The 27688-nt window shown below is 32.9% G+C and overlaps 1 protein-coding gene and 2 long non-coding RNA genes across 5 annotated transcripts in view; all 3 read right to left on the bottom strand.

The window, feature by feature from the left end:
* LOC136271770 (uncharacterized) overlaps window positions 1-27688 on the bottom strand; it is a 33338-nt gene that overhangs the window by 2887 nt on the left and 2763 nt on the right. The window lies entirely within an intron of this gene.
* Window positions 410-8157, bottom strand: LOC105338758 (uncharacterized). 3 transcript variants are annotated; one of them, XM_066071935.1, is made up of 5 exons: window positions 4251-4277; window positions 3760-3882; window positions 3410-3520; window positions 2320-2445; window positions 410-1168 (listed from the first exon to the last, which is right to left on the bottom strand). In XM_066071935.1, exons 1-4 carry the CDS (start codon window positions 4252-4254, stop codon window positions 2354-2356), a joined length of 330 nt encoding a protein of 109 aa, XP_065928007.1. In that variant the 5' UTR covers window positions 4255-4277; the 3' UTR covers window positions 410-1168; window positions 2320-2353. The 3 variants fall into 3 exon arrangements, with proteins under 3 accessions (XP_065928007.1, XP_065928008.1, XP_065928009.1); XM_066071936.1 differs by lacking the exon at window positions 4251-4277 and adding an exon at window positions 7814-8157 and having other exon boundaries at window positions 411-1168; XM_066071937.1 differs by lacking the exon at window positions 4251-4277 and adding an exon at window positions 5480-5663 and having other exon boundaries at window positions 411-1168.
* LOC117687983 (uncharacterized) lies at window positions 18711-26763 on the bottom strand. The gene is made up of 3 exons (XR_010709324.1): window positions 26621-26763; window positions 23440-23609; window positions 18711-19828 (listed from the first exon to the last, which is right to left on the bottom strand). It is a non-coding gene; the product is annotated as an uncharacterized lncRNA (long non-coding RNA).

The raw sequence follows: 27688 nt of genomic DNA, 5'->3' as shown, positions 1-27688 counted from the left end.
CATTATTCAAAATATAACAGAATCAGAATTTCATGTGAATATGCATTTTAACTTCCCAATAACTAAACATATCTGCGAATTAAAAAAAATGATTCTAGAGATCTAAACACAAACTCCTTAAAAAGTAAAATAAACAACCAGGACTGATGGACTTTTTGATAGACAAGAGTAAATCTTTTTACCCTGTAAATTCTTGCAAAAAGTATAAGGTCAAAAAATTGTCGTGAAGCAAGTATAACAATTCTTTTTTCTTTTTTTTTTAATCTTTATTAATTCATTAAAATGACTTTGTCATTATAAACAAAATACATACGTGCAACGAAAAAAAAATCATCCAATATATTTTCACTTATTAATAAGTAAAATACAGCTTTGTTAAATGAATAAACAATATTTCAAAGTAATTAATTCCCGTTTTTTTTAATCTTTATTAATTCATTGAAATTACTTTGTCGTTATTTAGAAAAAATACATCGGTGCAAAGAAAAGAAAATTATCCAATGTATTTTCACTTATCAATAAGTAAAATACAGCTTTGTTAAATGAATAAACAATCTTTCAAAGGAATTAATTCCCAGTTTAAAGACAATCAATTTTTTGAAAATTTCAATAAATTTGAACAGTGATGTTTACACACTAAAAAAGCAAGGTGATTTTTCAAGTTCTAACACAAAATCACTTCTTCGTGTATAAAATTGAACTGTTTTTAAACCAAACAGGCCAACAGGCATTAACGATCACCTGAGTAACTAGCCCAGACACAGACCTCAATAAAGGAATATCATATATGCATGTAATTAAACTACATTCTGAAGTAAAAAAACTAATATAAAATTTACAACTGAATTCAGTTTTCTTTCAGATGTGTGGAAGTATAGATTTTCTTTTTAGCATTTTGGCCCTGCTGACCAAGGACACAGTGTGGAAGAGAATTGAAATTACCATTTATGTACCCTTACCCAAATCGTACATCATATCGAAAGAATTTGGAAAAATTAGGCCATGTAGTTTGAAAGAAATTAAAATTATTTAATTGTCAGCACAAAATGAACACCACATGACGACAAACAAAAACCAATTGCAAAAAGTCCTAAAAAAATGTTCCAACAATTCTTGCAAGGCTTCTTTATTGAATTTGCTTCCTCTTCCTCTCGACATACAGTTTTACCTTTAATGAAATGCAAAATCATTTTTGAATTCATTTATTCATTCAACAGTTAAAAAACAAATGAGTATAGGGTATAAGTTAAAAATGAATAGTGAGGTACTTGTGAAAAAGTTCATAAATAAATCCAATATATATGAATTTACATGTATCTCAATTTAAAAGTGTTTCTCAAATTAATTTTTTTTTACTGATACCCAAATTAGCACTTTCAGCGATTCTTTAATAAAGACACATATACCTCAATATGCATTATGGGTGTTTCCCAAATATAGACACACATATACCTCACTATGTATTAAGGGAATTTCCCAAATAGAGACACATATACCTCACTATGCATTATCAGTGTTTCCCAAATATATACACACATACATGTATACCTCACTATGCATTATGGATGTTTCCCCAATATAGACATATATACCTCACTATGCATTAGTGGTGTTTCCCCAATATACACACACATATACCTCACTATGCGTTGTGGGAATTTCCCAAATAGAGACACATATACCTCACTATGCATTATCAGTGTTTCCCCATTATATACACACATATACCTCACTATGCATTATGGATGTTTCCCCAATATAGACATATATATACCTCACTATGCATTATGAGTGTTTCCCCAATTTAAACACACATATACCTCACTACGCATTATGGATGTCTCTCCAATATAAACACACATATACCTCACTATGCACTATGGATGTTTCCCCAATATAGACAAACATATACCTCACTATGCATTATGGGACAGGGTGTTTCCAAATATAATCACACATATACCTCACTATGCATTATCAGTGTTTCCAAATATAGATACGCAGACACTGCATCAGTTTTTTCTAGTATTCACGCATACATTCCTACAAATTATCAGTGATTTCTCATTATAGACACAGATGTAGACTACCTTAAATTTAAGTGTTCTTGAAACTGTTTTATTTTTAATTCTCTACAAATTAGATGCCAATGAAAATGAATAAAACCACAGTTCTTGAATGAAACTACAGTTCTTAATATTCAAGTCATATCGCAAGAGTCATACTTGGAAAATGTAAAAAAAAAATCAGCATTAGAATCTTTAAATTCATGGTGTTTGTATTGACATATGCTCTGAAAAAGGACACTTGTGCTTTTACCTGTTGGGAGTTTTGAAGGCTTAGGACCAGTTTTCTATTTTCTAGCTCGTTCTTTCCCAACATGATCATCCCCATCTTCATCATTATCATCATCATTGCCATCATGTTCATCACTCACATCTATGTCTACAACATACAGCTACGAAATATAATTGTTTTCTATTCAAAATAAACTGATACTCCACTAAGCATTATTAGTTTTTCTTAAAAATAAATAAACATATACCTCACTATGCATTATGAATAATTCCTCAAAATAGACACACATATACCTCAATATGCATTCTCAGTGTTTCCCTAATATTGATACACATATACTCACTATGCATTATGGATGTTTCCCTAATATAGACAGACATATATCTCAGTGTGTATTATAGGCGCTTCCCCAATATAAACACACATATATACCTCACTATGCATTATGTTTCCCCAATAAAAACACATATACCTCACTATGCATTATGGGTGTTTCCCCAATAAAATCACACATATACCTCACTATGCATTATCAGTATTTCCCTTAAATTAACACACATATACCTGACTATATGTATGTATTATGGATATTTCTCCAATAAAGACACACGCATACCTCATTGTGGATGTTTCCCTAATATAGACATATATACTTCACGATATATTATGTTTGTTTCCCCCAGTTGAATATAAACATAGATACCTTACTATGCATTATGGGTGTTTCCCCAATATAAACACACATATATACCTCCCTATGCATTATCAGCGTTTCCAAATATAGATACGCAGACACTGCCTCAGTGTTTTCTAGTATACACACATAGGCACCTTACTACAAATTATCAGATATTTCTCAATTATAGACACACATGCAGACTATCTTTAATTTAAGTGTTCTTGAAGTTTTGTTTTACAATATTCTACAAAAACTGATGCCAATGACAATGAATAAAACCACAGTTCTTGAATGAAACTACAGTTCTAAACATTCCATTCATATCACAAAAATCATACTTTGAAAATGTAGAAAGTTTTTCAGCATAAGGATCTTCAAATTCATTGTGTTTGTATTGACATATGCTTTGAAAAAGGACTCTTGTGCTTTTACCTGTTGGGAGTTTTGAAGGCTTAGGTTCAGTTTTCTTTTTTCTGGCTCGTTCTTTTCCAACATCATCATCATCATCATCATCATTATCATCATCATCATTTGAATATATGTCTACAATTAAAAGAAACAAATGGAGTTATGTTAATAATATCAACAAAATACAGACACTAGGCTAAAGGAATTTTTAAATGACAGTTTTTGATCTTTATTAGTCAACTCATTTTCTTATCTGCGACTTTTAATTTTAAAATAACATTTCTTTGTTATGTTAGCCAACTAATTTTCTTATCTGACTATCATCTTTTAATTTAATTGCCTATTACAAGTTTACTTGCAATAAAAATATTTACCTTCACAGGCAATTTCATCTAAGGACTTTCCACTAAATTTAGAAATGTATCCATTGTCAAATGCAGTCAAAAATGTTCCCATTCTACATATATGTAGCAATATGTAGTGTTTCATTTGGCAGTCTATAAATAGATTTAAGATTTTGAATGTAGAATTAGCTTAAACATCACAGACCCATAAAATTAGCGATTTTGCATGACATCAACTTATACAAGATGGCAATACCTTTTTTCTTATTGTGTCCTCCTATAATGTGGATTTAAATAAGTACATACTTTGAGAAATGAAATCCCATTAAATTACCAAAATTTATACATGCATTGAATTCAGCTGCAGAGAAAAAGCAAAGAAATTTTTTTCCATTAATAAAAAGCTCCAACACATCAAGAGAAAAATCTGCACAGAAAGAACAAAATTCTGAATATTCAAAATTTTAATCAAATGCTAAAAGCCCAATGGGAAATTTATCATCCATGCTAGCTAGATTTACTCATTATACATGGTTGCTCTTGATCATTTTATCCACAAAAAAGAAATTAAACCATCTGTTAAATGTTAAATATTATATCAATTAAAACATTTAAGTATATATCAAATAAAATGTTACAAATGTGAGGTGCATAGCTCACTTCTCTTCAATAAAAATGGCTTTAATAAGAGGCAAATTTCAAATTGCTGCCTATCTACCATCAACAAACCTACATGTAGTACTTAACAAACAAAAGGCCCACAGGTCTTGACAGCCACATGAACACCATAGTCTTTAGATTGATCTGCCAGAGGGTCTAATATTTATGCATGTTAAATTTCATTTTGAATTCTAAAAGTCTTTGATGTTTGAAAAACATTTCCTAATCCTTAAAAAGGAGCGGGAAGTTGGAAGAATCTCAAACTATTCATATCCTAGCCCAAGACGCCAAAAACTTTTGGTACAAAGAGGCTTTTAATGGCTAATCTTTCTTATATTCAGTATTATTTCAATATACATGTTACATGCATTTTTTATTAACAATGCATTTAGTTTATTTCCAAAGACTGTAAAAGTAAAAAATAATATACCAGTACTTTGAAATTCAATGCATTTTCACTCTCTGGCCAATTAAAATATGCTACAAAATGGAAGTTGAAAAAATCGCAATACATGACGGTGTTTTCGGAGTCCGCCCAGCCTGTTTAAGCTAACTTTGCATGCAAGTACAGTAAACTTAGGGAGGAAATTAAAAATATATATTATTGTTATAAAAGTTACAGCTTGATTATTTTGAACAAAATCTGAAAAGAATAATGAGGAAAAAAACTCTGTAGATATTGCATATTGTCACCCCGTTAAGTTTTAAAATGGGAAAACACACTGGTCAACAAACAGGGACCGTGTTAGGGGGGAAGATACAGCCTAGTATATGTGTTATGACATTTTTTTAAACTTAGAAATACATAACTCTCTCTTTCTCTCTATCTCTCTTTCTCTCTCTCTCTCTCTCTCTCTCTCTCTCTCTCTCTCTCTCTCTCTCTCAAAAATTCTTTGATGTTAGTTGATAATTGTCAAAATATCACTTAATTGACAAGGTAACATGTTGTGTGTAACTTTTGCTGAGCTGCGCTCGCCACAACGGTCCGTAAAACATTTTATGCATCTAAATGCATTCGTCTATTAAAGCTTTGAAATGTTGGGAGGAGCTTAAAATCTACAGGGATCGAATGCAATCAGTAAAGTCGTACCATATATTATGCTGTGTATCTCTCAATAAGTCAGACTCCGCCACAATATTTTGGGGCTATCCCGTGATTTATTATATATAATTGTAATCCCGATCCCGTTTCAAAATAAAATAAAGAAATTTATCGGGAGGGGGGGACTTATCATCTGAAATCTTGACAAGCTAAAAAAAGTTATTTCCGAAAATCCTGAAATCCTTAATCCGTGTGGGAGGGGGGTGAGGGGGGGGGGGGGGTGTTGTATATCAATAACTCAAAAAAATCTTACCTACAAAAACATATTTTCACAAGATCATGAAATTCCTAATCCGGTAATTATTAATTTTTCCTTATATTCATTTCAATTCCTTACATTCTACCGGAAGCTTCCTTGTAATTTCTTTAAGAAAAATTATGTTTGCTGAGAGAAAAAAGTGGGGGAGGTGTTGGACTAGCCTCTCCTTGATGCAATGTGCATTATGGTTGGATCTAACTTTGCAAAAAACATTGAGTTACTTTTTTGTAATTTTTTAAATAGTGTCACACAAAAGAAAACCAGTCACCTTTTATATTTGCATTACAAGTGATTAGTACCAGGAATCTTAACAAGCAAAAAAAATGTATCCTTATGGTTCCGACGCCTATGGTTAAAACATCTTAATGACAAAATTTATGCCTTTTTCATACATCATCCGAATAATGAAAGTGTTCATTGTTATTTACATGTATCATTAACTTGATTTGATCAATATGAAGCATTTCCAAATGTAGGAATGTACTATTATTTGTTTGCGACAAAATATTCTCTGGTTGAATTCACCTGGCAGGGATGATTTTGAGGTTTTTCACATTCCAACATTCTACTTACCACGCATTCATCGTTTGATAAAAATATCCCATATCTTCTAAAACCAGTTTAGCAACAATAAAGGAAACGTAACTTTCGAAAAGGATTAAAAATCCATTATCATAACTGTAAACATCACAACCATCAATAATATCAAAATCCTTTAAAACTAAAAAACACGATGATTGCAAAACGAATATACCAAACATGCACATCATTTGTTTGTGAATCTGAAAATTAATAGTTAAAAGGATGGAATTAGTTTTGTGAACACTGTTTGCATTTGGTAGAGAGAGAGAGAGAGAGAGAGAGAGAGAGAGAGAGAGAGAGAGAGAGAGAGAGAGAGAGAGAGAGAGAGAGAGAGAGAGAGAGAGAGAGAGAGAGTTTGTAAAATATCAAAATCGTTAAAATGCCAGGAAAACTAAAGATATATCGAACTATATTCTATGTTGAAATACTCTTATCATATCCATGTAAATTCTTACTTCTTTCTTTTATATTCATATCGTTCCTTACAATATAATTATACTTAATCATCACATGCATGGATCACTATCTGAGTCTCATGAGAGAGAGAGAGAGAGAGAGAGAGAGAGAGAGAGAGAGAGAGAGAGAGTAAGCTGCCTTGCTATTTTGTTAAATCCTATCATTATGTTACTGGGTTTTTTGCTGTTGTTATCTTCAATTTAACACAATATCTGCTGATATATATCCTCGCTTAATAATTCAAACTTCATTTCTGCATTGTAGAAGAACTAGTAAAGTAATTTTGGTTATTCACAACTAAGTTGAATTTATCAAACTTAAGATTTTTTTTAAAATCAAGATGAATCAATTAAAAACTCACAGCCATGTCCATTTTCCCATGTCCATTTTCATTAATAATGTTTTTGTTTCATTGTATGCAATGACTGTTTAGTACTGTGAATGTCATCTGCGTTCATTAGTTAAAAAAGCACGTTTAAATGGCGCGTGTGCAAACCAAACCATGATTCTGGACATGGTTTGATATGTTAAAAATGAACAGCATAAATATTTTTTATAACAATGACATGCCAATAAATTTTAAATGATTTGATTTACACATTTTAGATTTATTAGAATTAATTTTATATATTTATCATGAGAAGAAAAATTGCTTTCATGATGCAAGTTAAATCAATTTCATGTAGAGGCAATTCGAATTTTCTCATACGCGCAATTCATGAAAACTACTATATCTTGTAATGTATAGAACTATATATCTTGAAAACTTTAAAATTGAACCAATTTTTCATAAATTCATATTGCTTTAACCCCTTTTCGTAATTAAGAACATGAAATCTGTTTTAAATCTTACCCAAGTTTTAACAACGGAAATGATAGAGAAATAGGCGTGTTTGTTGATTTTCAAAAATCGTTCCTGTTTTATTTTAAGTATCTTATAGCATTTTGCACCTAAGCATGTTTAACATTAAATACGTTTCTTGTTAGAAAAAGAATAAGAGATAGAATCTTTCACATGTACTTACCTATTTATCTGAATTTGTGCCACGATGTAATCCAATCAAAATGTCCGAGACTCTCGAATGTAGTGTTTTGATTTCCGAGTAATGTTAAACAGCCAATCAAATTTTCAGCCAATCAGAGGCTTTGTTTGACAAAGTGTGTGCTCAAAGTTAAAAATGACAAAATACGACCCGATGTTGATAGAACACACACCTACCAACCATTTGACGTCCTACCGAGGTTATTGCTTAATTTAAACCACGTAATCCCTGCATGCTGTACACGCATAAAATGAGGTATACATTCCGAGGTTACGGGAAAAGTACCTCGGTATTTAACTTATACCTCAGTACGTTGGTGTGTAAACAGAAACAATACCTCGGAAGTGTACATAGACAAACACACACACACACACACACACACACACACACACACACACACACACACACACACACACACACACACACACACACACACACACACACACACACACACACACACACACACACACACACACACACACACACACACACACACACACACACACACACACACACACACACACACACACACACACACACACACACACACACACACACACACACACACACACACACACACACACACACACACACACACACACACACACACACACACACACACACACACACACACACACACACACACACACACACACACACACACACACACACACACACACACACACACACACACACACACACACACACACACACACACACACACACACACACACACACACACACACACACACACACACACACACACACACACACACACACACACACACACACACACACACACACACACACACACACACACACACACACATACGTGTAAGCGGTGCCAATCCAACACCTGCATTCCCCACCCTCCAAATGGACACTATCATTTGTACTCACTCAAATTAAAAACGAAAAACACCATTGAACTCATTTTTGTTTCAGGATTGTTATTATCGGTTGCTATTTCTTCTATTTTTACTTTTCTTTACCTTGACTTGGCGCCTGCTAAATAAACACTAGATTTACACATCCAATTGAACACCTCTTAAACACACGTTCAAGTGAACATCTTTTATACACACTTTCAATACAACTCCACAAATCCATACACACCCATTCAATTGAACACCCCATTAAAACTCGTCCAAAATCTCTATATCACATATATTCCAGAGTATTGCATTAAAATGAACTTTATTTATTTTACAACAATTGATAAACAATTTATATCATTATCTGTTGGCACGGATGTAAGCATGAGTGGATAATTGACGTGGGAGGAAGCCGGAGTGCCCAGAGAAAACCCACATGTCCAAGCGGGCGACCGCCATACCCTTTCACGTCCAAACACTGTCGATCATGGGGATCGAACTCAGGTCGCAGCGGTGATAAGCAAGTGCATTGTCAACTGCGCTTCTTGGAAAGTCAAATATTGCATTAACAACATTAAGAGCTGACTATATGTATGTGTACTCGTTCATGCTCCCTACATACATGTAGTCTTAGAAAATGTATTTGTTTTTCATTAGCAACATCTGTATATAAACATTTGTCTCTTTTCACAAAGAATTTGATACATGATAGAATTCACTTTCATTTACTATATTATGTAACTTTTTAAAAACATTTGCAAATTAATATCTCAATTTAAATATCAATGATAACATTAAACAAATGTATCAACCTAATATGGAAAAATAAAGAAAATGAATAGAACATTGATGGCCATTCCGTATACCTGTAAAGCCCCTAAAAAATTAAACCTTCAAAATTAAAGCCCCTTTCACAGTTGGCGCACGAGCTGAAGCGACAAAATATTCAAGCGACCCAAAAAATAGATATAGTTAGCCAAACTAATCGCATATGAAAAAGTACTCTATGAAATACGAACGATTCGGAGCGACCGTTGAGCGATATAAATGCATCGAATCTTGCGATATATCTTGCGTCTATATGCAAGTGTTGTACAATGAAAGGGAGTGTTGTAAGAATTAGTAAATTAGACACATCGTAAAAATTCTTCATTTCAAGTCAAATCCGGTTAACCCAAGCCCCCCCCCCCCCCAGGTCTTCGACTAAATAATTCGCCGCCCCAATACGAAGTACCTTACAACGCTCTCTCTCTCTCTCTCCCCCCCCCTCTCTCTCTCTCTCTCTCTCTCTCTCTCTCTCTCTCTCTCTTGTACAAATACTTTATATATGTTAAGTACTTCTAAATGTAGCATGCGGTAATATTGCCACTGTTTAAAATCGTGTATTTCAATTTTTATTGATCATTGATTGTCTTGTCTCTGATACGAAGTCCATGATATAAAGTACTGTGTATGATATACGATGTATTGTCTCCTTTGTGTATAAGTACAGAACACATTCTTTTGTTTTTCTGGGATCAAGAAAAACCTCGGAAATAACAGACAAGGCTTAGACAATACACGCGACAGAGTGACCGCGGCGAGGTGTGAATATTGGCCACCTGTGTATATGTCTTGTAGTATCAAAATAAACAGCTGCAAACGGCGGGGAATTACGGTTCACCGGAATTACACCGTAAAACAAAGGAGTTTGAGATTTTATGTAAATATAAAAAGTGATTTCGCCCGGGTCTACATGGAAATCAAATCATAGTAAAGGATATGAATTTTGAACAAGGACTACATTTATAAAGTGATCGCTCAAAATCGGGATTTAGGAAATATGTATTGTAATAGCGATCAAAATCAGTTCATTCCATATTTTATTCGGGTTTGTAAATGAAGTTCTATTTCGTTTTCCCTACCTACGAGAGAGAGAGAGAGAGAGAGAGAGAGAGAGAGAGAGAGAGAGAGAGAGAGAGAGAGAGAGTTATTTTTAACACCTCACACCATTTTACTGTCTAAGCATTAAAATAGTTTACCGATCTATTTTTCCCCCATACTGTACAAGAATATGTTAAATATGATATATATCAAAATACATCTACGCTGTCTTGTTTCAAATTAGAAATACCGGTAATTGAACCTATGAATGCTCTTTAGTCAATTATGTTCTGTTAGGGCGACTAAAATAGTTAATAAAATGAATAAAAATGGACACGATTTTTTATTTTAAAAACATTACATTTTACGGCCGACTACTATTTCATTTCGGAAGAATACTTTAAATGTAAGCGGCTTTTTTAAATTTTTAAAGGATAAATTTACTAGTATTTAATTAAAACATGAGGTCCCTTGCTTTTGGCATGTTAACCAGTATACAATGTACATAGAATTAGTACAGAATACATACTCATCCTTTCTGTTTACAATAATTAAAGATGCTTTTTAAATGAGAAAGTCTGATCATATGCAATTGCATCATTTAAAAAAAAATTATACCAAACGAATGCAATGTTACTAATGTTTATATTTATTTTTAACTATGATTACGCCAATTGTTGAATAATGAAGGATTTTTTAAATTTTCGTATTAAGTGCCGACCTCAGGGTTTCTCAGGGTTTTCTCAGTACCCTCAGTGCCGACCTCAGGGTCTCTCAGCTCTTCCTCAGTACCCTCAGTGCCTACCTCAGGGTCTCTCAGGGTTACAGCAGTATTCTCAGTGCCGACCTCAGGGTCTCTCAGGGTTTTCTCAGTGCCACTCAGGGTTTCCTCAGGTTTTTTTTTATAGTCTCAGGGTTTTTTCATTACAGTAATGATATATTGATGTAATGCAAATACAAAATATTCCTATGTTGACTTTGACTTGAGTGAATTGTGAACAAAGTTACACTTTCAAATGGGCATCACTTTTACACACGTTCAACTGAACACTATTCATTTGCAGTGTAATTAAAATGCTTCTGACTATTATGATTATAAGGATAATCCATTCAGATTTTCAAATTAGACTAGGAATCGTGTACCGACTTAACCATACTCATTGCATGTGAATATAATGCAAAATTCCCAATTAACTTTGGGAAAATGACAAAATAAATTTACACTTCCAAATGAGCACCTCTTTTACACACGTTCAACTGATCACCTCACACACAGTCCTCAGGTACACGCTCACAACTGAACACTTCAACATCAAACCTATTCATCATCAATGAAATCATTGAAATTGCATGACATATATTATATAGCTAAATAATCCACTGCTTTAAGCTCCACACAAACTCATAAGATGCCCGAAAATATTCGTTTTATATGCAAACACATGTAACCATGTGAACAGATTAATATCGCTGCCTCATTACATATGGGAATGAGTTATTCCTCAAAAAGATTATTGACATATGTTTGTTTTTGTCATGTATGGTTTTTTTTTTCATTTGATAGATGTATCATCCAATATTGAATATCTTTAAAACAAAATATTAAGAACATTTCGCTACTTTTATCAAATGAAGTTTGTTGCCTTGAAAAAGATAAAGCAAATCCTGATTAGTTGATTCAGATAGAATTTAAAGATACTGGGGAGAGATACTAAACTCGCTACTTTAATTGAACGAATTAACGTAACAAAACATTTCCCTACCATTATAATATTTCATTTTAAATATCGATGATATTACTAAACAATTGTATCAATCAAATATAAAACTAAAGATGTATAAAACCAATCATCGATGGCCGTGTCGTAGACATGTGCAGTCCCTAAAACATTTTACTTGCCCATTTGAGCTGTGAGCAGCAGTGAACAAACTTTAAACTTACGATGAGCACACAATTCTTAAACGATGAACGGAATTTGATGAGCGGTTGGTAAACGGTGACCGAAGGCAGACTGTGAACTAAGCGCAAATGTACATGTAAGCGCAAAGTGAACCTCTAACGCACAGTGAATAAAACAAGATGAGTGATTTGTTCATAATAATTCGGGAATTATTTCCAGATTACAATTATTTATCAAGAAAACAGATAAAACTTCAGTTTCGTTTTGTTTTATTTACGGAATTAAACGAGAAAATGTGTTTTTGAGTTAATAAATGAAATTCGGCTAACCCAAATTTATCCATTCGAATGTTCATATAGACTGCGTCGTTCGCAGATTGATTTTCTTAAGTTGGAAAAGGATATTCGAGGCATATTGATGTAATGCAAAATTTAATACAAACTGTGTCTATTTTGACTCAGACTTCAGTGAATTGTGAACAAAGTTACACTTTCAAATGGGCATCACTTTTATGCACGTTCAACTGAACACCATTCATTTGCAGTGTAATAAAAATACTTCTGACTTCAATAATAATCAGGATTAATTGTTCAAATTAGACTGGGTATCGTGTACCGACTTAACCATACTCATTGCATGTGAATATAATGCAAAGTTCCCAATTAACTTTGGGAAAATGACAAAATAAATTTACACTTCCAAATGAGCACCTCTTTTACACACGTTCAACTGATCACCTCACACACAGTCCTCAGGTACACGCTCACAACTGAACACTTCAACATCAAACCTATTCATCATCAATGAAATCATTGAAATTGCATGACAGAAATTATATAGCTAAATAATCCACTGCTTTAAGCTCCACACAAACTCATAAGATGCCTGAAAATATTCGTTTTATATGCAAACACATGTAACCATGTGAACAGATAAATATCGCTGCCTCATTACATATATTACATATGAGAATGCGTCAGTATTCTCTCCAATAAATCATTGACAATTTTTGTTTGCCACACTTGCTTTTCATTTGATAGATGTATCATCCAATATTGAATATCTTTAAAACAAAATAATAAGAACATTTCGCTACTTGCTACTTTTATCAAATGATGTTTGTTGCTTTAAGAAAAAATGAAGCAATTATTGATTACTAATAGATGATAGATACATGGGATTTGAAGATATTGGGGAGCAAAACTAAACTCGCTACTTTCATTGAACGAATTAACGTTCCAAAATATTTCCCTACCATTATAATATTTCATTTTAAATATCGATGATATTTTATTAAACAAATGTATCAATCAAATATGAAACGATAGATGCTCAGTTTTGAACCAAATATCGAAGGCCGTTCCGTAAATAAACATTTAATGAGCTTGTACTTGCCCATTTGAGCTGTAAGCAGTATTGAACAAACTTTAAACTTACAGTGAGCACACAATGTTTAAACGCTTAACTGAATTTAATGAGCGGTTGGTAAACGGTAACGAAGGCAGACCGTGAACTAAGCGCAAACGCACGGCAAAGTAATCCTTTATTGCACAGAGAATGCAAGATAAGCGAAATTGTTCAAAATAATTCGGGTATTATTCTAAGACTGCAATAAAACAAGAAAAGAGATAAAACATTGTGTTGTGTTTTGTTTTATTTACGGAATTAAACAAGAATATGGGTTTTGGATTTTAATGAAAAAAAATCGGCCATATCCAGGTTTATCCAATCGATTGCTCATTTTAGACTGTGAGTCGTTTTCAGATTTTCTCACGTTATAAAAAGCATATCTAAGACATATGAATATAATGCAAACACAAAATGTTTCTATTTTGACTTTGACTTGGGTAAATTATGAAAAAAGCACCACGTTTACACACGTTCAGCCAAACATCGTTTAAATGCATGCAATCTTATTAAAAAGCCTTTGATTTAAGTAATAATCTGGATTATCTATTTCATTGTCTATACCAGACTGTGAATTGTTTACCGGTACATGCAAAATCTAAATATTCCAAGTTGTTTTGGGTAAATTATGAGACAAATTACCACTTCCAAATGAGCACCTCTTTTACACACTTTCAACTGAACACTAATAACCCACAATTCCAGTACAAGACATATTTTGAAATATCTCACGCTAAAAAACAATATCGATGATTAACCTAAACAATTGTTTGAATCCACTTTGTGTTACGAACCAAAGAGCAATGCATCTACCACGGTGGCGTCGTAAGCAAATTGAAAGGAGGATAGACCTATACAAAAATCTTGACAAGCAAACAAAATGGTCTTTGGTTCTGGTTAGGTATAACTTTGCAAAAATATGGTTGGGGGGAGCCCTCTCCCCAGCCCCTCCCTCGGTGTCCTGACGCCTATGTACCGTATACATCCCGTGAAATGTTCCACGTTCCCACTTGCACTTTGAGCAAACGGTGAGTATCGATGAGCGAATGCAGAGCGATCGGTGACCGATGACTGAACAGAATATGAAAAGCGTTGATAATGAATGGCGATTGAATGCAGACTCTGAACTGAGCGCATGCGCGGATCCAGAAATTTTTTCCAGGTAGGGGGGGGGGGTCCGAATTGAAACTTGGGAGCTACACTACTCATCAAGCCAAAAAAAAAAAACTAAAAAGAAACTTATTCCCAAAATCATGAAATTCCTAATCTGTAGGAGGGGTGGAGGCGTAGTATACCTAGACACCCCCCCCCCGGCCCCCTCTAGATCCGCGCATGGAGCGCAATCGCAAGTGCAAAGTGAACCGTGAACGCATATTGAATTGAAGATGACAGGTTTGTACCGACTATTTCGGAATCGGAAGTTATCCCCATCTTGTATATTGACAATAATACATGTTAAAGCTTTTGGGGTTGTCTTCATTCATTTGCATATTTTAGCAAAAATATGAGCTTTAGATTTAATGAATAAAATTTCGGTCATACTATTGTCAGGTACATGAACATCCATCTGACTGCGCAAATTTCGAAAATAAAGTTACACTTTAAAATGAGCCTTCTTTTACACACGTTCAATTAAACACCATTAACACAATCATCAATTCAATTTCTCAAACCCACACACAACTTAAAACTTCAATAACAAATCGTTTAACGATCTCTGATTTATGAACAACTCAAAGATTTGATAATTTTCCATACCGTTAAAGACCTCTTGAAACATTGTTGGAATACGGTGAAGGGCGAACTGAGCGCAAACGCAAGCGCAAACTTAAATGCGAATATTTGAAAGAATTATCAGTTCGTTGATATTCTTGTTTTACAGTATCTTATTCACTGTAGGTAATGTGTTCGCCTTATTTCCATACCTTCTTAAGATATCAAACCTTTTTATATTGATTAAGAAACGTGCTATCATTATTAGAATAAATACCATAGCGTCGGGGAAATTAGCCGCAAATATAGGCATAAAAATTAAAACAGAGTTAATAAAATTACACGCTTTCCTGGTCTAAATAATTTTCCTTATTGTAATTCTTAATTATGCAAAATACATGTATTGACTGACTTGACTTATTGACTTATTCCTGTTCGCTCCTTGGGGAGCATAGGGCCGCAGATGTAATACATGTATTGGTCGGGGTCAATTTCCGCCAGTGCATGCAATTATCGCTTTTTATGTCCAATGTAAGTTTCATAGGTTAGAATAAACAATGAAGTATATGTAAATATATTAGAAACAATTTAATGTAACATGTAACAACGAAAAAAATTCCCAATTTTTTTGGTAAAAATACAATAGTCCAGTTCTGTGTACCTGTGTTCACAGGCGTGGTTGACAGTCGGTACCTTTACAAAAGCATGAGGAAATGACTTGTACGGGCTACCAGCTTTTTTATTCAATCCACGACGATGTTATTTTTGTAGTACATTAACGACATTTTACTTATTAAAATATACATGTATTTCAACACCAGGTGTATGTGAGCGCAATTAAAGCAAAGAGCACAAAAAGCGGAAGTTGAACGCGCTTGAGCGCACGGCAAATAATTCGCACGATGAGCGAATTGTGAGCTAAATCAAACATATGAGAGTAATTGCGTTTTAAGGATTGTAATTCAAACGGAGTTGATTATTTACATTGATACATTTATTATTTGATTTCTTCGATATTTTCCGTATGTATTAAGCACGAGTGTTATAAGGATTAAGCAGGATTTTTAAAGCATTGAACAACAACGTTTATAAGAAATAACACAAATAAATTAGATTTGCTTCAATTTTCCAGTGGCGTCGGAAACAAATTGAAAGGGGGACTTTACTTTTCATCAGAAGCAAAAATATTTTAACACGTTAAATTTAAAAGTATCCCCAAATCATTAAATTTCTAATCCGTGTATGTGGGGGGGGGGGGGGGGAGGTAGTTCAACTATCACAGCCATTTTCAATATCACTCTTAATTTCCTTATTTTCACCTCTATTCCTTACATGCTACCAAAACTGTGGGGGAGGCGAGCAGATTTGTGATACTTTAGCACCTCCCTGATGCTACGTGCCTGATAGTTATGTCAAACTTGGCAAAAAAAGTGTGTGTGTGGGGGGGGGGGGGGGCTCCCCTCGGTTCCGACGCGTTTGCTTTCCTATGAGCTAGACAGTTAGATATGTTACAAAGGATATTATTGTTATAGTAAACATTTTCTCCTTTTAAATGAAAAGAAAGTTACGGGAAACTTAACACACAGTGTAATAAGAACTTGATACATGTATATCATGTATATCATGATCATCGATATCTTGTTTCAAAATATCATGAAGTATCGTTATTTTATTTCAAATTAAATGTGATACTCAGCCTTTAAAAAAACATCGTAAGAGTAAAACCCGTTAAATCATGTTGTTATTGTTTTCAATTTGACTTCAACGGCTACATAAACACCCCAAATATGCTAGTCTTTTACACACGTTCAACTGATCATCTATACATTCTCTCAACCACACACTAATTTGCATAAGCAAAATAAAAAGCTGATGCGATCCCCACTCGTAAAATAACTGTTGAACGCTAGATTAACACGTCGAAAGAAAATCGCAAAGATGCATACGCATTCCAAATTTGGTCAGATAAGTTATACAGAGGAATTAAATCCGTCTTTTGATGAAATCATACCAGTGTTAATGCGGTTGTGTTTGATGTCTCGTCTGGTCATTTGACAGAGTACACCACCAGGATACATTGTATATACATGTACATGTATGTATGTATGTATGTATGTATGTATGTATGATATACCTTGAAAACCTAGAAAACTAAAAAAAAAATTGCATGTAATCTTTACTTTTATAAAAAGATCATGTGGAAGATAATTGATACCTCTTGGAACCGATAAACATGTACATGTAAGGGCCCATTAATATTGCTTATTAAAATTCCTAGTTCAATTTAATTTTAAAAATAGTCCGTCCTCATTATGAAATTCCATCAACATACAAGAGCTGAAACATATACACCTACTTAATATTGAACAGGACATATTCAGACAGGATAATGCTCCAAACAATATGCAACCTTGATACATGTACTGCCGATTTGTTTCAGAGGTTGTGATATTTACCGCTACATGTGCCCCCTTCACTGGATATGTACATGTACGTTTGAGACCTACACATAAGGAACGCAATGCTAGTGGCATATACATTGCATATGAATCCAACAGTAATATCGCTTGAAATATTGAACCATCAAATCAAATATTGAATTTTGAGATTTAAAAAAAATGTCCGTTTTACATGTAGGATTCAATTCCTGCTGTAGAATGTCTTTTGAAAAAATTATGTTTGCGATATATCGAGAACCTTCTATTTTTTATATCCTATAAGAGAGGAGATACAAACTATTTTTCAATGCGAAATGTTGAATCCCCTTTGATTTTTAATTCTTAACGAAAAGAGTCTACGATATTAAGTATTTTCACCCCCTCTATTCCGTTCTGGGTTTTTTTGCGATAAAAGGAAGCTTGAATTTTTTATAAATTTGCTTCGTGTCATCTCTCAGTCTCTCACATCAAATCTGTCCTATACTATAGTCCATGTAAACTCAGAGAGTTTATCGTTAATCCACTAGTATCTTTTTGCAAAACATTAGTAAACTATTTGATTAGTGCCTCCTTCTTTTTTTCAAATGCATCCATGTACACCTCTCAACCTTTGCTTTGTATCCAGGACCACAGAGCCTACCTCCTATATATACACATGTATAGCAATAACAAAGATAGCAAGTATCATTTACATTTATTGAATCAATTGGTACATGTATATGAATTAATATTCGATCATGAACAAAAATAATTACAGAGGGGTGGTAGTCTGTAGGGTAAGTGTAAAATGCAAACTTATTAACGTAGAATAGTTATGTGCATATAGGCACTGACCCCCCCCCCCCCCCCCCCCCCCCCCTTCCGCTCAAGAAAATGAAATGGGATATACCGTATACATTTTTCTAGTACATAATTATGTAACGATACCCCACCTGTCAAAATATGCTGCAGTTTACAAAATGAATTAATACAACAGATTTTATGGTGCTTGAAATTATCAGCAAATGCACAAACATATACAAAATGCAATTGTATTTGTACATGTACATGGATGAGTACAAGTAAATCAGTGCACACAGAAACCCATCTACGGTATATATAATTCAAACAATATTGTTACTAGGTGTTTGTATTATGGCCCCAGGAGACTACAATATATATATATATATATATATATATATATATATATATAAGTAAAAGGAGTCAAAGAAAAAAAATCTGTTCATATGCCCTTTATGACAATAACTGTAAACAAAGAATGAAAAAATCATCTTTATGATACAGTGTACCATACACATGCTTTCAAGATCCAACCTAGATAAAGCAATACAGAATACCTATACACATATCAATTCTGATTATATCAATGTCATTACATCAGCTATATATGTATACTTTATTAAAAAAAGTCATATACATGTATTTATACATGTACATGCATATGCATTAAGAACAACTGAGATGAATTGAATATATCTAAACACTGTAATTTTTCCTTTACTATAGGATCATAAAATTCTAAACTGTCTGACTTATACTTGTTAAATAATGCTAAAATAGTATACTAGTTTATATTTGGCTATTGTGTTGACAAAGCTAATCAATCAAGTGTGTAAATTCAATCAGATTTAATATGTCTTCCCAGTCATCAAGAAGTCTTGTAAATTTTCTTCATAAAGATAATTTTAGTAATTAGGTAGGAGTCCTATACATGTAGCTTGGTGCTGACCCTGGACTGTGGCAAAACTGAGACAGTGGGCCACTGTCGCCTACCAACATTGTTGCTTAGAAAACCGGTACCTAGAACATAAAAAAATTACAAAAATCAATATTATAATCAATCAGTATTTCACAAACATATTGCATTATTTTACATGCATTTAATAGTTCTTAAAATGTTATTTTTATGTACTAAGTGGTACATGTACATGAAAGACAGTACACTTAAATTTGCTTTATAACATGTTATATATATACAAGTAAATATAAGACTATATGTATATACCAAGCTGCATACAAATCAGTACAGAACTGCCAACTTTTAGAATAGCTAGAGGTATAAGCAGCCTCTTTCATAAAAAAGCTGTACACTTGTACATGTAGTATTTACTCTACATCCGATGTAAATCAAGACTTAAGGTGGTATGGGACACTTTCATGTTGTGATGTACTTTTTATATAGTTTTTTCCCAAATTGCCACCTAACAGCATAGCGTAGTGGGCGGTTAGATGGTTAACTTTTTTAAAACATATATTTTGGTTAAATATCATAAAATTTGAAAATTCTAAACCGGTGAAAGTATTATAATTATATACTTTTAATACTGACAGATGTCCAATAACACCGTAAGGTGGTATGGGACACCTCCTTTAATCTGGCATATTTCTGATCAAAATGAACAATAAATTAAGTAAGATTCTTCCCCCCCGAAATTGTTATCTAACAGCATAGTGCAATTAGTTAGAGCATTAACTACTAACCTGTAAGTCATGAGTTCAAATCTTTCTGTGGCTTTTAAATTTTAAACATTTCCAAAATTTTAAAAAATTGTTTTCTGGTTAAATATTGTGAAATATTATTTATCATAAGGTTGTCATAAATTTTGTTGTGAATGAATAAGAATGCAGAGGCTATAGTTGACTGCTGTGGATTGTATGATACACTTTTTGTGCATTTCTACATGTGAAATCAATAAAAATCATGCATAATAAATATTGATAATATCATCAGTATCAACAACAGCGTCTGTGTAAAGGAAACCAGTGGTTTTATTATTGTCACAATATATTTCACTTAATAATGTATGATTCTATTATAAGTTTGTAACTATTAATACATTAAATCCATGAGAACTATCAAAAGGAATGCAGATCGTGACGTTTAAAAGTTAACTATGACATCATATCGTATGAAGTACATACAAGTGACTTCAGGTACGTAGCTCGCAGGTTTACTGCTTGTGAGAAAGCCTTCCCTAAAAATTTGTCTGCATGATCCATTGGTTTCATAATTTTTAATTTCTAAAATTTATCTAAGATTTGCCTGCATGGTTATAATGTTTCAAACACAGTGTCCGTGATAAAATCAAGCAATGTCATTTCAATGAAATATATAGTAAATTGCATATCTTAAACAGAAAACACATTTCAGAACTACGATTCAAACTTTTAAACGGTTTAGACAAACTTAATTTTTCTCAACCCAACAACAGAAGAGATAATGTTGAATCAATTCATAAACAATAATCAATATGTGTTCTCGGCCAATTTTTTGCAAAACAACTTCAAAGATTGAAAAGATTTCGCAAAACCCTATATTATCATCATAACGTAAGCCCGAAGTCATCATTTTCTTACGTCCGAGAACCAAAAAATAAAAATGAGTTGATTGACAAGACTAGCTTATTTACTCATCATCAGAACATATAAATACTAATTGGACATTACTATGATTTTATTGAATGCACATATGCAATTATATATGATGTAAGGTTGTGAAGAGAAGAACAAATCAACAATGGCTATTTTTCTTTTCATAATACTCCGAGTCAATAAATGCAAAATTAATTACCATACAACTCTTGTCATAATCAGTTTGTAATCGCATACATTAATTAGCTAAAGCCAAATAAATTTTAATAGAACCTCTAGTTAGATCAGTGGTTGAAAATACAGAAGTTATACTTGTAAAAGAAGCGAAGCTTATGCATACGATTCAATTTATTTTCTTGTCTATAAAATATGATTTTAAATAGAAGAGTTATACCTTATTAAACAAAATGTAACAATGTATGTCACCTCTTTAAATTGTTAGCATGTGATAATTATAAATGTTTATATGAACTACATGAAAGCTTTTTGAGATATTTCCTTTTATGTTTTTAAGGATCATTTGTCATTTTAAAAAAAAATGTATGGGTTTGCTATGACCGATTGATGGTCAACACTTTACGTTAAATTCTATTGTGACATCAGCAAACCCGAGAGCTACGTTAAATCCGGAAGCCTTAACATACCTGCGTTTATAGTCCCCTATCTGTTTTTGTACATGTCAGTCATATCTCTCTCTCTCTCTCTCTCTCTCTCTCTCTCTCTCTCTCTCTCTCTCTCTCTCTCTCTCTCTTGGGAATTATGTTAGGAAGCAGCATTTCAAATTTTGGACAATATGTGGATTTCATAGCATTGATAATTAAACATACATGTACATACACAACTGATGTTAAACCAAGCTGTTCTGTGATTGGTTGAGCATTTAAGCTGATAACAATTTTTTATTTTAACAGGTTGTTTTCTTCTGTCAAATACTTATATTATACATGCAATGCTTATAGTTTGATTGCTCAAAATCATCAATTTATCATCAATCATTCAATAAATAATCACATTATAAAAAAGGTGCATGTGTTTATCAAAATTCAGCTTTGTATATTTTGCTAATACAGTTAAACTTCTGTATGTCAAACACTGATATTTCAAATACAATGGATATGTCGAAGTAATTTTTAAGTCCCAACCACTTTTTGAAGTATTTCACCCTCGATATCTCAAATACTCGGATATCTAGAACTATCTAAACAGTCCCATCTAGTTTGAGATAACGAAGTTTGACTGTTACAGTAATTAAATTTAATGCATTAATGTGATTAATTTTAAGAATAATTTAACAAAATGACATGTTTATTATTTTACTCTGAAAAGCTATTTTATCCATTTATGCATATTCCCTATCTTACTTTATTATCAATCTATTTTTTCCTCTCACTTCCAATTCAAATTGTTTATTTTGAAAAAAAAATCAATGTTGGGGACAGGTAGTGTACAAAAGATTGCCACATTTTAAATGAGTTTGAAAAAAAAATTATAGTTAAGATTAGTTTTGATTTTTAATTATTTTATATAAATACCAAATCTTAGAGTTCTTTTAAAATTTACAAAAGTACATGTCATAGCAAACAAAACTTGCAGGGTTCACTTGGGTGCACTCAAATAAGGCTGATCTAGCTGATAAAAATTAACAAGTACTTTATTAAAGTTTTTTTTTTGGGGGGGGGGGGGCATTAAAAATATGAAAACTAATTAAAATGTTGCATGCTGAGTAATTCAAAATTCCTTAATCAGTCTGTTTGTAATTGAAATGCTAGATATAGGTAACTGGTTGAAAATTACTTTCAAAGTGTTTACATAAACCTGCTATACAAATTGAAATGCTTTGAAGCTCTCTGATTGGAAGCTAACGAGAGAGAGAGAGAGAGAGAGAGAGAGAGAGAGGGGGGGAGCCATTAATGGACAGACAGACATACAAACTGAGAGAGTAAGACTACATATTGCTTTACCGGTACTTACATATAATATATGTCTATTAATACTCTAATCAAAACTTTGTTTTAATCTATTTCTGGAAATTGACTTACCAGCTCAAGATAGGTTTAGTCCATTGATACACATATTCGCTTCTGTCCAGACTCTTAATTTTTATTCTGCATTAGACCTCTGGAGATAAATCCCATGAAAATCTCTATTCTTTGTCCAAGTATGTGGGTATTAAGATCCATCTTTGGGCAAATATCACATACTGATGAATCTGTTCAAATAAATAAATGGATACATGTCAACATTGAAACTTTTTCCCTTACCATTTAATTAAATTTTTTAAAAAATAATTAAATTAAAACAGATTTTTTGTGTAATTCCTATTTCAAACATATTTGAAACATTAACTTCAAAATAAATGTGTAAGTAATTAACTTATATTGAAGTATTTTTCAGAATGTCTTATTTTGTAGTACCGGGTATATGTTATACAGATTTTGAGGGTAGAATTCTAAAAATGTAAAATGCAGGTAAAGGTAATAAATGATTTATATGTCTTAGGGATGTTCATTTTACTCGGTTGGCTTAGTTGATTCATTGGAGCAATTAAGTCGAGCAATGGTTAAGTACTCGTATATTTATTTGAAACTGTGTGGGCTCTTTTCAAATCAAATAATGCTACTTATATAATAAGTAGACTCCGGCTCGTGCACTATCTATCAAACCCTGATTACTCTTTAGGCAAAGTATATACATGCACAACACAATACTTATATTGTTATTATTATGCCGACTGTTAAATGTACCGACGTGCTTTGCTATAAGTAGCTGTGACGTTTGAGTGTTGACTAGTCCCTAAAAATAATCACCGGAAAAGTAAGCGTTTGTTTTTTCAAATTAATCAATTGATTTGATTGTTTATTTAATCAACAAGTTGTTGTACAATTAATGTTTATTTAATCAACAAGTTGTTGTACAATTAAAAGTCAACAAAGGTTAATATGTTCTTTTCAAGAAATGAGAGGAGTTGACCTTAGTAAAAAAACTCGAAATGTTTAGCAGACGAAATCTCATTGAATTTTTTTCTTATACATTCATTATCAAGCGTCATCTAAAAAAGCGTTTTTGGGATCCCTATGTAGAATTTCTTTGACAAATGTTCAATCAATTTGTTCAAAAGTTTATCAGAAACTTTAACTATAAAATTACTGTCAATAATGAAGTGTTTTTAGAAAGATTAACAATTTTAATTGCTTGATGTCAGTCGTATATATCTACGTTTTATATATATAGACACCGTCCATTCATTATCGGCTAATATAGCGTGGCGGTGATGCGTTGGACTTCAAGCTGGAATGATTGCAGCGTTGTGTTTCGAAATCTGCTGTCGCGCTTGAAAGTTTTTCATTGAAAACATTTGTCGTGCTATGGAACGCCATAATGCACCTAAAGTTTAATGCTATAAGGCAGCGATGGCGTTCAATACCGTACTCTATTTTGGAATAGTATGTTGACGCTGTATAAATCTTTTGTATACTAAGCGAAAATAAATGTCATATATATATAGCGACAAACTGACAGGAGGCGTAATATATGTCACATACAGTAACACCATGTAATAAACTCAAAAGCATTAATTATAAAAACTCTGCTTATTCGCAGATTCGCATCGGATGCATGATTTCAAATAAGTTGGAAAGTTATTGTTATGAAAATATTCATTAGCAAATGTCATAGCTCTTTATACCTTTTTCTAAATCTGATGCTTACACATAATTGAGGTCTGTCCATATCATCTTAGGCAAATCAAATGTTACCTGTTTCATGTTATGTCATTGTCCCATGCCAATCAAAGATTATAATTATTAAAAAAACAAATGCCTTGAGATGACATCTTCTCAAGTCAAGGATTTGTGATCCACTCTACTCCTTCCATAGGCGTCGGAACCGGGGGGGCTAGGGGGGGCTTAGCCCTCCCACTTTTTTTGCAAAGTTATACCTAACCATTAGAAACATAGCATGATAGAGGGTTCAGCCCCCCTACTTTTTCTCGCAAGAAAGATTATTGTTCCTAAATTTACCTTGAAAGATCGAAAAGTTAGATTCAGAAGCATACTACTAGCCCCCCCCCCCCCCCCCCCCCCCCCCCCCCCCCCCGGATTATGAATTTCATGATTTTGGAAAAAAAAATTGGATAATTATTTTTTTTTTTTGGAAGTATAGGTATACTCCCCCCCCCCCCCCCCCCCCCCCCCCACGGATTAGGATTTCCATGATTTTGGGAATTACTTTTTTCTCAATATTTCTGAGGATTAGTCTAGCCCCCCCACTTTCAATTTGCCTCCGACGCCTATGCCTTTTCACAAGGCAATGGTTTATCATAAATCCTTGGCTTGCGAAGATGTGAGATGAATATACTGATATGATTAATACATTAATTATACTAAAATGATTATACAATTATCTAATCCAATGCATAACTGATTTGGAGTGCTCCTTATTCTACTAGTACTGACTGATTTTATTTGACTGGAAGAGGGAAGATATTTGTTATGCTACGACATACTGGTATGTCAGTGACACTGCATGTTTAGATTTATTTCTCTGATATCGGCAAATACATGTATACTGGCGTGCAACCAGTTCTCATCGAGTATCATTTCTTGCCATTACATTGTGATGTCCTTTATCAACATATAAAATCATATACGAAAAATAACATCACAATGTACTGGCAAGAACTGGTTGCACGTCAGTAGAGTTTTTAAAAAATTTCACAAGTTATTTCTGTAAAGATAGTGAAAAGTATTATTTATTTATTTATTTATCAATTATATGTAAAGATGCATGAAATTATTTCCTAAATGTCCTAAAAGGTACATGTAAAATATATCACAACTTATAGGATCAGGATGAAAAATACTGAGCAGTATCTGCGACAGTGCTTGTTTTAATAATCAACAAAAGATGCATCTTTCCACAGATTGGATTTTCAAGAACACCTGCGTGTATAAACAAACTATTAACTGAATAAATTAAAGACTAAATTACATTGAATTATCGGGCCTAGCATGATTTACACGTATATTAAACATACAAAAGTAGCATCTTGTCAACATGGTCAAGATTACATAAGAATTATATCCTTTGAGTTCCACAACAAAGTGACAGCTTGTGGAGAAAATTCGAACAATTAACAATAACAGCTGTAGGCAATTTTGTCAACGTGTTGTACATTTATAAACACGAACGACCACCTTATAATAGGAATCATGTACTCACCACTGAAAAACAACTGTCTCAGACTCTTAATTTGATATATAATCTCCGAACACATGACTTCCTTCGAAAATATAGGTTTTACGGTGTCTTGACCAATGGCTGATTCGCCCCGGGTCATTTTGTCCTAACTATTTTGATGTATACTTGTACATTATCGCGGTGGTATCAGTTTCGTGATGTGATTTATTCATATACGCTCAGAATTTCGTTTTACATCTTACCTTTTTCTAAGAGTGCATGGAAGAATTGTACATGTACACAGAGGCATAATATTATGTTAGTTATGTCTCTATTCAGAGCGAATATGATATTTATTCCATAAAATTAAACACTAGATGAGGAAAATAGCTTCTGTTCTCATATTTTGCAATTTTAGTGCTGGTATATTGTTACACAACATTGCATTTGATGTTTATAATTTATATACAAGTACAATGTATATGTGTATATATATCTATTTAAATTTTTTGTTCCGTTTTAAATTTTGTTTAATTTACAAAGTAAACTTGTAGTCAAACAACAAGAAAGTAAAACTTAGTATGACATGTCCAGATGTAGTTAATTACATGTAAATCTGGCATGTATGTACATGTGTTAGCATATATATCTCTATGAATAAACCTACACATATCAATTTGACCGTGTTTACTATAACTTTGTTCTAGAGCTTCTTTAAAATTTTGTTTTTATATTAAAGCAATACAGCTTCTGCCTTCTTCAAAAATATGATTAATGAAATGCTAAAATTTAAATTCTTATCATTATTTGTGTTTTAACAACAACAACTTCAGCCCCACCCCACTCCCAAAAAAAAAATACTATTTACTATATGAACTACATTATTCAAAGATAAAGCTGATGAATTGTTATGAATGACGTGGAGATACATGTACAAATTTGGTGTTACATGTTTCCACAGCATGTATATGATTTATAATCAGCGAGACTTAGAGTCAGAGTGAGTGAATCCATTGCTTCAAAATGATTATATTAAATAACAACATTGTCTTGTTTGTATCTGTCTCATGTTTATATCATTGTTTATTTTTCATATTCTATAATTGTCTG

The sequence above is a fragment of the Magallana gigas genome, chromosome 9 (genome assembly GCF_963853765.1).
Source record: "Magallana gigas chromosome 9, xbMagGiga1.1, whole genome shotgun sequence".
Taxonomy (NCBI): domain Eukaryota; kingdom Metazoa; phylum Mollusca; class Bivalvia; order Ostreida; family Ostreidae; genus Magallana; species Magallana gigas.
Note: the sequence above shows the minus strand (reverse complement) of the source record. Positions and strands in the feature narration are given on the sequence as shown.

Bases quoted from the DNA above. Each gene is read 5' to 3' on its own strand.
- LOC105338758 (XM_066071935.1), bottom strand. The intron at 3,521-3,759 runs GTAAATATTTTT...TTTTAATTGTAG, and splicing joins AGATGAAATTGCCTGTGAAG to ACATATATTCAAATGATGAT. The intron at 2,446-3,409 runs GTAAAAGCACAA...TGTATGTTGTAG, and splicing joins GCCTTCAAAACTCCCAACAG to ACATAGATGTGAGTGATGAA.